This window comes from Macrobrachium nipponense, chromosome 13 (assembly GCF_015104395.2).
Source record: "Macrobrachium nipponense isolate FS-2020 chromosome 13, ASM1510439v2, whole genome shotgun sequence".
Taxonomy (NCBI): domain Eukaryota; kingdom Metazoa; phylum Arthropoda; class Malacostraca; order Decapoda; family Palaemonidae; genus Macrobrachium; species Macrobrachium nipponense.
In genome coordinates this window covers 82436393-82449104 of record NC_087206.1, presented here as the reverse complement: position 1 = coordinate 82449104, position 12712 = coordinate 82436393, and the positions used below count along the sequence as shown (strand labels likewise).

General features: G+C 35.0%; 1 protein-coding gene across 1 annotated transcript in view; it reads right to left on the bottom strand.

Annotated features, from left to right (window-relative positions):
- Positions 1-12712, bottom strand: part of LOC135225148 (uncharacterized) — a 314297-nt gene that overhangs the window by 182742 nt on the left and 118843 nt on the right. The window contains exon 4 of the mRNA XM_064264376.1: positions 8134-8176. Within this exon, the coding sequence (XP_064120446.1) occupies positions 8134-8176 (43 nt within the window). The remainder of the gene's footprint in view (positions 1-8133; positions 8177-12712) is intronic.

The window sequence follows — 12712 nt, the reverse complement described above, 5'->3', positions numbered from 1 at the left end:
GAGGTTTTGTCTGTTTCACAAGCCGACAATCTTTATTATTCTCAAACTCCCTCTTCTTCTATTTCTTCTTTCTTCTTCTTCTTCTTCTTCTTCTTCTCCTTCTCTTTGTTTCTTCTTCTTCTTCTTTCTTCTTTCTTCTTCTTCTTCTTCTCCTTCTCTTTGTTTCTTCTTCTTCTTCTACTTCTTCTATTCCTTCTTCTTCTTCTTCTTCTTCTTCTACTTATACTTCTTCTATTTCTTCGTTCTTCTTCTTCTTCTTTTCTATCTCTTCTTCTACCTCTTTTTCTGCTACTATTTCTTCTCCTTCTTCTCCTTCTTCTACTTCTTCTTCATCTTCTTCTTCTTCTCCTTCTTCTACCTCTTCTTCTATTTTTTCTTCTTCTTTTCCATCTTCTACTTCTTCTTCTCCTTCTTTTTCTTCTACCTCTTCTATTTTTTCTTCTTCTACTTCTTTTCTTCTTCTTCTTCTTATCTCCATCTTCTACCTCTTCTTCCTGTCCTTTTTCCTCTCCTTCTTCTTTTCTTCTTCTTCTTCTTCTTCTTCTTCTTCTTCTTCTTAAGCGGATTCCTCTCTGAGTGATTTTCTCCTTGGGCTTCAATATCTTCTTACTTTATTTCGTTCCATTCAGTCGCTAAAAGATTTTAAAAGAGCAATAAAGAAATAAATAGACAGGATAAAATATCAACATTTTATCCTATTCATTTATCATCAGATTCCAAGTGGAAAGTAACACGGAAGTACAGTAAAATGAATGAAAGGGGGTTGCAGCTAGCGGCCGAAGAGACGCTGCAAAGGACCTGGAGTAATGCTTACAGCACACCGCGTGAGGTGCACTGGTGGTACTACCCTCCCCAATACGGGGGTAATGAATTTATATTTCATGTGGGAATTTTCCTAATACGTTTTAGTTTTTCATTTTTGGAATTGCTTGAAGCTGACACCCATGAGTATGGGAGGGTCCCATTGATGGTAATAAGATTACCATTAATGGTATTATGATTACCATTACCTTTAATGGTATTACGGTGGTTACTTATAAATAAAACTTACTGCTGACTGTACGAAGGTCCTTTTATCGTACAGAATTCCCCCGTCTAATATCAGACTTACCAATAAAGAATAATCCATTTTAAATCATATTAACCACATATTTCAGTCGTACAGAAACAACTAAGTAGAGTTTCTCTCTCTCTCTCTCTCTCTCTCTCTCTCTCTCTCTCTCTCTCTCTCTCTCTCAGAGGATTTGTGAATGGTATGGTACTCGAGATGGTTGAAGATTGAAACAACTACTGTCTTACTCATTTCCGGTGCGTATGTGTACTTGTGTCCGTGGCCATATACACGCATACGCGTATCAATGAAGGAAGTGCACAGATATTGGTAACTACTACTACACTAGCGTTCTAGAGCGCTGTTCGCTGTCTCCTTTCGTCATGACAGAGGAATGTATTGGGTAAATGGAATATGGTATCGTTTTTGTGAATGAAGTTGTAACCCGAATAACTGTGGCGATGAATTGTTATTTTTTATGTTCCTTGATAGATTAGAAATTGTAAATGGTTGACTACAAATCCCGTGAAAGTGTCAACAATAAATAATATTAAATGCATATATGTATGTATATGTATATTATATGTATATATATACATATATTGTGTGTATATATATGTATATATATATATATATATATATATCATATGTATATCATATATGTATACCTATATATATATACATATATGATTATATATATAGATATATATATATATATATATATATATATATATTTATATATGTGTATATATATATATATATGCGTGTGTGTGTGTATGTGTGTGTATGTATGTGTATGTTAAGGAAAACGTTGATCACCACAAGACAATATTATAAAATTTCTTAAAATCGATGCATATTTCAGTGAAATTCTAAAAAAAAGAAAAATGTTTGTAATAATGATAATCATTAATAATATTGAAAAGTCACTGAACTGAATTAGTTAACAAATCAAGGAAAGGCGTGTCCCTATTCTCGCGTATCTGACGCCAGAAGGCGTATGTACATGCGTATATATACACACATACTGATATACAAATGTGCTTTCCCAGAAGTCAAGTAATGGTTGAACGGTCTTTACGCTGATGTACGATTGAGTGAAACCACCGTCTTTTATCTTTATTCAATTTTTTTTTCTTCTACACAGCTAACTTCTGGAAATCATTGGAGCAGTGAATCCGAGACTCATTCACTCACCGGTGAATGAGTCTCGGACTCTCGATCTTTCCACCCATTGTAGAATGATGCTTTTATGTTTCAGTAAATGTCAGTGTAAAGTATAAGGTTGACTTCCTGTTCTTGTCGATCAAATCAGATGATTGAATTGCTTACAAAATACTAAAAGACAACGGGCGAAACTATATGAAACTTGGAAGAAATGAATTCTGTAGTTCCACGCAACCAGCGGTTACATTTCGTTAAGCTCTCTCTCTCTCTCTCTCTCTCTCTCTCTCTCTCTCTCTCTTATCGTGATGCCACATTACAGGAAATAATCTCTTGTGAGGACATTTTAAAAAATCAGTTATCTCTCTCTCTCTCTCTCTCTCTCTCTCTCTCTCTCTCTCTCTCTCTGTCGTGTCTGTCCCACGGTATTAAAAATATAGCAATATATTAAATGAAATGTGTCTATCACACAGTATTACAAATTAAGAAGCTCTCTCTCTCTCTCTCTTCTATCACAAGGTATTAAAAATGTTACAATATATCAAATGAAATAGTTACAGGGCACACACTCTCTCGGTCTCTCTTCTCTCCTCTCTTTCTTGTGTCCATTCTCCCAGTATTACATTAAGTAGCTTTCTCGTTTCTCTCTCCCTCTATTTCTCTCTCTAGTATTACAAATGGCGCAGTTTGTTAAATGAAGCAATTATCTCTCTCTCTCTCTCTCTCTCTCTCTACACACACACACACACACTTACACATAATTATAAACTATCACTGACTCAATGAACATTTGTTTTAAACTACTACTCCTACACATTGGTTGCATGTCTTTACACATTAACGTTTCCATAAATTAAGATTTTTTCTTCTTTTGTAAAGACTCTGGCAAAAATGCAAAAATGAATACATAAATAAATAAAACGCCTGCAAATTAAGAAGGATAGAGATGTATGTTGGCTTACTCATCCGCTTCTCTCTCTCTCTCTCTCTCTCTCTCTCTCTCTCTCTCTCTCTCTCTTGTCAGAAAAAGGAACAAAAAGGAACTACCTCTCTCTCTCTCTCCTCCTCTCTCTCTCTCTCTCTCTCTCTCTCTCGTCAGAAAAAGGAACAAAAAGGAACTAAACCAACACCCCCCCCCTCTCTCTCTCTCTCTCTCTCTTCAGAAAAAGAAAATGTAGTCTATGACACTTTCTTCTTCCATATACAGTCTCTCTCTCTCTCTCTCTCTCTCTCTCTCTCTCTCTCTCTCTCTCTCTCTCTCTCTGATATTTTCTGGCCTTTCACACCAGTATTACTAAAGTAATTGCGTCGTGCAACTGAATTCATTCAGTGTTTCACATTTGCTGAAACTAGGTTGGAATGATTGAAGCTTGATACTATATACGACTGAATGGTCTAACTGCATTTAATAATTTTATTTGTTTGAATGAGGTGTAACTGCATTAAGTTCCAGCCTATATTTTAATTGCCTTGACACTGTATTAGGTTAACAACTCTAGTGTATTTCACGAAATTCCGAGTGATTCTAAATTACTTGAAAAACAATTATTTATCTTTTTGCTTTGAATCCAAAATAATAAAATTGAAAACTAATTATTTTATGTGAATTTTAGGAATTTTCGTAATTCGTTTAAGTACTAAAGCTCACTCTTCTTTGTTTTCTTTCCTTTCCAATTTGCTTTCTCTCACTTTCGTTCCGTTGAAATCTGACTTTCTTTTATCATTCTTCTGATTCATTGGTATATGATATAGTTTTTTTTTTTCAACGAGAAGTGAATCTTTATTGAAAATTGAAGAATGCGTTCTTATGCGGACTTGGCACTTGCTTCTAAAATTACCATTAATCTCATATTATCCAGTTTCATCAATCACTAGGTTCAGCAAGAGAGAGAGGAGAGAGAGAGAGAGAGAGAGAGAGAGAGAGGACAATGGGATGTCTATATTAACTGATGCTAATGCTGCAGTCTCTTTGTCTATGCTACGTTTAATATATTGGAAACCTCATGTTATATCATTTTGAAGATTGCATAATTATGCTAAACATAACTCTTTTTTTAACATTTATCACTGCCTATGTAAAACAATAAGTGGTTTATATATATATATATATATATATATATATATATATATATATATATATATTATATATATATATATATAAACCATTTCGGATACTCTGTGTGGAAAAACTCTAAGAAGTCTTCGAAATGTCTAACTACAATGATTATCTGCCCTGTGAGAAGTCTATTTATTGTTTACATAGACAGTGATAAATGTTAAAAAGAGTTATGTTTAGTATAATTATGCAATCTTCAAATGATAAAACATGAGGTTTCCAATATATTAAACGGAGCATAGACAAAGAGACTGCAGCATTAGCAACTGTTAATATAGACATCCCATTGTCCTCTCTCTCTCTCTCTCTCTCTCTCTCGTCTCTCTCTCTCTCTCTCTCTCTCTCTATATATATATATATATATATATATATATATATATATATATATATGTATGTATGTGTGTGTGTGTGTGTGTGCGTCTGGACATCTGTGCATGTATGTTTTCCCATGTTGTAAAAAATGCAGGTTAAATTTAGATAATTGCACAGTTGATTCATACATATATTATAAGGTACACATTACATTTAGCATGTAAAATGACTTAGTCAAGTTACGCTGCTCTGGTATTGTGTATAAATGAGTACATTGCACGCCACAAATGAATAAAAAAAAATTATACCAATAAATTAAATAAACTCTTCCTTATGAAACAGGCAGACAAATTGTATTTGAGTTCTTATAGCGACTGAAAACTCTAAAGTTTGCGACTAAGAATCTTGTGTATCACGTGACACCTTAGAATCTTCTAATATTCTTACATGTCACGTGATGCTGTAGAATCACCTTAGAATTTTATATATATCACTTGATACTGTAGAATCTTACAAGAATCTTGTATATCACGCGATTCTTTAGAATCTTATAGTAATCTTACGACTCACGCGATACTGGAGAATCTTACAAGAATCGCATATGTCACCAGATGCTGTAGAATCTTACAGAGAATCTTACATATCACGTGGTGCTGTAGAATCTCATAAGAATCTTACACATGCAGTGATGCTGTTGACTCTTATTAGAATCTTAAATATCACATGATACTTTTGAATCTTATGGGAATCTTTCACATCACGTGATACTGTAGAATCTTATTAAAATCTTAAATATCACGTGAACCTGTAGAATCTTATTAGAATCTTTCACATCACGTGATACGATAGAATCTTATTAGAATCTTATATATCACGTGATACTTTAGAACCTTATAGCAACCTTTCACATCACGTGAGGCTGTAGAATCTTATATATCACGTGATACATTAGAATTCTATTGCAATCTTACTACGTGAATCTGGTAGAATCTTATTAGAATCTTTCACATCACGCGAGGCTGTAGAATCTTATATATCACGTGATACATTAGAATTCTGCGGCAATCTTACATATCACATGATACTGTATAATCATATTAGAATCTTATATATCACGTGATGCCGAATAATCTGACAAGAATCTTATATATATCACTGGATACTGTGGAATCTTTTAAGAATCGTATATATCACGTGATGATGTAGACTCATATATGAATCTCATTTATTATGTGATACTTAGACTCTTATAAGAATCCTACATAACACGTGATACTGCAGAGTCTTTTGGCACAGCCAAGCGTTGTAGAATCTTATAAGAATCCTACTTAACACGTGATACTGCAGAATCTTACAAGAATCCTGCACATCACGTGATGATGTAGACTCTTATAAGAATATTATATACCACGTGATACTCCAGCTAAACAGTATCTTAAGTGATATTGGCAAATATTAATAAATGAATTAAAGATTCTTATCTTTCGGCGGAAGTATTTGATCAGTATTTGAGACATTCAAACTACAGAAACATTTATACACACACACACAAATATATATAAATATATATATATATATATATATATATATATATATATATATATATATATACTATATATATATATATATATATATATATATATATATATTTGTAATGGTAGTTCCCGTGTATATATAAATATATATATATATATATATATATATATATATAATATAGATATATATATATATGAGAATTACCATTACAAAATAAGTACATTTTCACGAGAAATCTATAATTTATATATTAGGAAGGAAAGAGAAGGTAGGGTCTGTTATGCTTACCGAACTTTAATGACGATTACCTTTCTCACTCACATTTCTGTTAGAATCTTTTATGGACCAATAATGAAAAGGATGAGTTGATATTCAATAATTAGAGGAGTAACGGAAAACACAGAAATATGAAAATGAAAAATTGGATGCAATACGAAGAATGAAAAATGGGTAATTACATGTTTCCTTACATACTCAGGTAATAGTGAAATCGATAGACAAATAACGAGAGATTCTACAGCAATAAACATTAAGTCTCGACAACTGGATTTAATTATGCATAAGTGGAAATAAGATGTTATATAATTTACAATGATTCTAACTTACCTCTTCATATATCAAGTTACGAAGATATCATAATATACTCTCAGTTCGGTACGCCACATGGCCATCATAGGGGCTCAAGTTTGAGATAGATTTACAGCTGCTGGACTCTCTCTCTCTCTCTCTCTCTCTCTCTCCTCTCTCTCTCTCTCTCTCTCTCTCTCTCAGCAGCATAAGTGAACAATTCTTCAATTTCCGTTTTTGCCAAACAAGGGAGAATCATCGCGGCCATATTGCATTGGGAGCAACCAGACATCATCCATTGACGGTATATACCGATTCTCCTCCTTCTCCCATTCAAAGAAAGTCGACGAGATTGTTTAAAACCACTTTTTTTGGAAGGAGTGATAAATCTGTTCCTTCTTCCCCTCCCCCCTCCCCCCACACCCCCTTCCCCTCACCCCCTATCCATCCCAACTCACAAAATTTCCTTTTCCTTTTTCTTTTTCCCTTTTTTCACCATTACCTGCCATCGTGGCTGATTTTCTCAACATAATCCAGTTCTCAGGTACCTTCTAATCTTTCCTCCCCCCCGACCCCCCCCCCCCCCAACCCCCACCTCCCCTATACCTGTAGAAAACCGTGGCGTCGTCGTCGGCTACTTGCGTTGTGCAATCTCGAGTTGGCTCTTACCTTTCCATCAAGTCTCTTCAGCTCTCTCTCTCTCTCTCTCTCTCTCTCTCTCTCTCTCTCTCTCTCTCTCCCTTATTTACCTGCATACCAATTACACTGCGATCACCTGTCGCATTCTCTATGTACGCAGTAACTGCTCCCTTCCACAAAAAATTAAAAAATCCCTTCGCGCCCCTCTCTCTCTCTCTCTCTCTCTCTCTCTCTCTCTCTCCTCTCTCTCTCTCTCTCTCTCATTTCATGCTGTTCTTATCTGACATTTCTCTCTCTCTCTCTCCTCTCTCTACTCTCTCTCTCTCTCTCTCTCTGTTCCATTTCATGTTGTTTGTATCCGGATATCTCTCTCTCTCTCTCTCTCTCTCTCTCTCTCTCTGTTCCATTTCATGCTGTTCTCATCTGGACCTCTCTCTCTCTCTCTCTCTCTCTCTCTCTCTCTCTCTCTCTTGGATTCCATGCAACTCTTACCGTAGATGGAGTCAGTAACGTATCTTCTTTTGCTGCCTTTTATTGCACATTTACTGAATAAATCTAGTACAATTGTTTATGCATATCTCATTGACAATGTTTCTTCAGTACTTTTCAGAAAACCCTGCCAACTTTCACAAACGTCTATTGAAACGTCTACCTGAATACCGAACGACAATTCACGAGGTTATCTGTTCGTAATAACGGTTAGTTAGCCCTATTCAAAGGAAGAGGTCAAAGTCTAATGTTTACTCACCAGAAAGAAGGCCACAGCTTACAAAATCAAGGGACGCCATTATCTGAAAAGATGAACAAAATCACGATTACATTTTGACGCTAAAATTCTAACAGAAGTATCTTTGTAAAATTGTAACGGAAGTTAAAGGCAATATCTTTGTAAAATTCAAAACAAGGAGTAAAGGCAATATTCTTGTTAAAGTTTTGAAACGAAGTTAAGGCAATATCTTTGTACATTCTAACAGAAGTTAAAGGCAAAATAAATCTTTGGTAAAAATTCTAAAATAGAAGTTAAAGGCAATATCTTTGTAAAATTCTAACAGAAGTTAAAGGCAATATCTTTGTAAAATTCTAACAGAAGTTAAAGGCAATATCTTTGTAAAATTCTAACAGAAGCTGAAAAGAAATATTTTCACCTTGTGCGGGAAGTTGAGAGTAAGATCTTTGTAAGATTGCGAAAGAAATTGACATAAATGCTCAAATAAATTCTCACTAACTTTTGCAAAAAGTGGAAGGTGATACCTTACATACTTCCAATAGAAGAAGCTGAAAGAAATATTTTTATTAGTTTGTGGCAGAAGTAAGAGGCAACTTCTTAGTAGAGGCCTAAGAAGACAAAATAATTTTTTTCATTAATTTGTAGAATGAGTTGAAAAGTAATACCTTTGTACGACTCTAACAGATGTTGAGATACGTTTATTCACCTCGTAAAGATGTGTGATGTGTTAATACGCTTGTAAAAAAATAATGTTAAATGCGTTCCTTATTGACTTCTAAATATCTGTGCTAATTTATGACTGACTTCAATCGCAGCGAATCTTAAATTTGTAACAGAAATTTTTTTCTGACATATTTTAATAGAAAGCGACCGCTGAATTGCTGATTGATATGCTGAAAGACCGAAGAACGTTGACTGAAAACGAAATACAATAAAAGTCAGTCAGTCGGTCCCATGCAACTGGGGTCCTGATAGGATTGTTTCAAGTTCCTTCCTATATCCTATATCCTACTACCCGTAGGAGACTTCTGAATACTTACAGGGGAGAAATCTTTTATCTATCAGCTTCTATATAAAACGATCACGTCTGAATATGCCTGATAGATGGTTGGGGGTGGGGGGTAGTGTCATCAGTGCACCTCATGCGGTATACTAAGGTTCCCTGCGGCGTCCCGTAAGCCCCTAGCTGCAATCCCTTTCATTCCTTTTGCTGTACCTCCGCTCATATTCTCTTTCTTCCATTTTACTTTGCATCCACTCCTAACAGCTGTTACATAGTGCGAGGTTTTCTTCCTGTTACACCTTTCAAACCTCCTTCACTCTCGATTTCCCTTTCAGCGCTGGATGACTTCAAAGGTCCCAGCGCTTGGCCTTTGGCCTAAATACTACATTGGTATTTAGTAAGTCGTAATATGATAATAAAAAGTGTCTGCAGAGCACGTCCCTCTTAATTTACTTTAGGAGATATTCACCATGTATTGCTGTTTCCATTTGAAAAGAGTGATACCTCGATATTATTATTATTATTATTATTATTATTATTATTATTATTATTATTATTATTTTGAATGAACAAAAATAGGAGACTTTTTCGGACACTTAATCTCACTGCAATGGTGCTGATGTTAGTCTACATAAATTATAACTCAACACACCTACAGTTGCCTTGTTATATTGCAGGAAATAATATCTTGAATTCTCTTAACCTACACCAATTTCATCCATTTTTTGGGAGAATTTTTAAGTCGGTAACTCAAAAAGAGACCATGACGAGAGAATAGTAACTTCAGAGCATTTTAGAGTCCGGTCCGGCAAAACTCTCTCTCTCTCTCTCTCTCTCTCTCTCTCTCTCTCTCTCTCTCTTTCAGTCCATCAACCTATCCCTTTCTCACGTTCATATTTTCGTTTAACTGCTTCTCTTTCACTTTACTGGTCTATCCACCTCTCTCTCTCTCTCTCTCTCTCTCTCTCTCTCTCTCTCTATCAAATTATCTGCAACACAATAACCTTCATAACATTGTTAACTGTATCTGTTTCACCTAACGGCTCCTTCCATCATTTCCTCTCTCTCTCTCTCTCTCTCTCTCTCTCTCTCTCTCACTTTATAATTTTTAACTGTTTCTCTTTCACCTAAATGGTCTTTCCACCACTTACCTCTCTCTCTCTCTCTCTCTCTCTCTCTCTCTCTCTCTCTCTCACCCTGACCTTCATCATTTTCCTACCTGTTTCCATGTCGCCAAATGCACTGATGGCCGTCTCTCACTTTTATTTATAATCCCTCTCTCTCTTGTCTCCCGCCCTCCTCCTCACAAGACTTGGCACCGAGGAAATGCCCAGTGCCAAGAAAAGTGCCAATGGGTAATGGGATAATGACGTCATCACACACACACGTATACACACACACACACACACACGTACACACGAGCACGCAGGCACAAACACGTCAGCTTCTAGTGCGACTTGACCTAATAGTCCCGCCCCCGCAACCCCCTTAACACCCCCTACTCTTGTAGTATATGTGTGTGTGCGTGTGTGTGTGTGTGTGTATGTCTGCGCACGCGCAGATTGAATCTTAGTATTGTGAATATCTATTAACAAATTATACAAGTCTTCCATTTCACTATCTTTACAAAGCTAAATATTTCATCCGCATTTTCTTCATAAAAGGCTTTGCTATTTCAGATTACGATATTTTTAGCTTGAGCTTCTCCCCCGGCCCCCCCTTCTCTCTCTCTCTCTCTCTCTCTCTCTCTCTCTCTCTCTCTCTCTCTCTCTCTCTCTCTCTCATTTTATTAAATAGTTGCTAGATCACTTTGCTATCCGAGTTAGAAAGGAATTATCATCTTAAATGCCATGTTTTTAAAGCAATAACTCGTATGATTATTATTAGTCTCATCGCATACATAACTTGAATAACTGTAATTTACTGCTTACATTTCTTGAGAGAGAGAGAGAGAGAGAGAGAGAGAGAGAGAGAGAGAGAGAGAGAGAGAGAGAGAGAGAGAGAGCAATCTTTCCTTGGCTCCTTGCCTCTGCTTCCAATATCCATTATTGCAGTTCTATTACGACTTATTATTAAAGGTTTATAAATGAGAGAGAGAGAGAGAGAGAGAGAGAGAGAGAGAGAGAGAGAGAGAGAGAGATCTTTTCTCATCTCCTAATGTCTATTTTCAACATCCATAATTGTAGTTCTATTACGACTTAATGTTAAAGGATTCATAAATGAGAGAGAGAGAGAGAGAGAGAGAGAGAGCGGGGGTGGGCAAACAGTTATCTGAACCTTAGGTTTTATACACATTTGGTTAAATCAACAGTTAAAGTATTTTCTTGAGAGGAGCGAACTGGAGTTTTAACAAAAAATAATATAAATTGTAGTTAAGTCTGTGACTAAGAATTGTGATACACAAGTGTCCAACTATGCTTAGATAAAACAAAATGTGTAAATAAGTAAATGAATAATAATAGACTGAACAGTGGGAAGCATTTTATATATTATATATATAATATATATATATATATTAATTGCTATATATATATATATATATATATATAATATATATATCTATTATATATATATAGATACATTATATATATATATATATATTATATAATATTATATATATATAGATATATAATATATACATATATGTATACTAAACCCAACTCAATTTGTAAATCCAAAGATATTAACTAGACGGACCACAAACGGAACAAAAGCAAAAAATAAATAAATAAATACATAAATATAAGTTTGGTGTGGCTTGGCAAGTAAATGCACCTTGCTACCGTTGGCACACTGCAAGAGGTGAGAGAGAAAGCGGTTGCAAAGCAATGCACTTCAGGGTTGCAGAGGTTAATGAAACACTGCGAAGCAAAAGTGCATTAATACGTAAGTGGGTAGGAAACATACTTGCGCACGTATTAGTGAGCTTATAGGCGCGCTTGTCTAGAAATGCAGAAGTTTAGAAAGTGTATTATTTATCCCACCACCACAACCCCGCCCCCCAGAAATGCAATAATTTAGCGCGTTTATCCAATAATACAGTATTTTATGAAGCGTATTTATCCAAAAATACAGTCTTTAATGAAGCTCATTTATCCAAAAATACAGTTTTTAATGAAGCGCATTTATCCAAAAATATAGTATTTCAGTAAGCCGTACAGTTTTAATGAAGCGCCATTATCCATAAGTATTTCAGTAAGCGCGTCTATCCAAAAATACAGTATTTTATGAACCGTATTTATTCAAAAATACAGTATTTTATGAAGCTTATTTATCCAAAAATACAGTATTTCAGTAAGCGCGTCTATCCAAAAATACAGTATCTTATGAAGTGTATTTATCCAAAAATACAGTATTTTATGAAGCGTATTTATCCAAAAATACAGTATTTTATGAAGCGTATTTATCCAAAAATACAGTATTTTATTAAGCGTATTTATCCAAAAGTACAGTATTTTATGAAGCGTGCTTATCCAAAAATACAGTCTTTTAGTAACCGTGTCTATCCAAAATTACAGTATTTTAGTAAGCACGTTTATCCAAAAATACTGTAATTTATGAAGCGTAATTATCCAAAAACACAGTATTTTAGGAAGC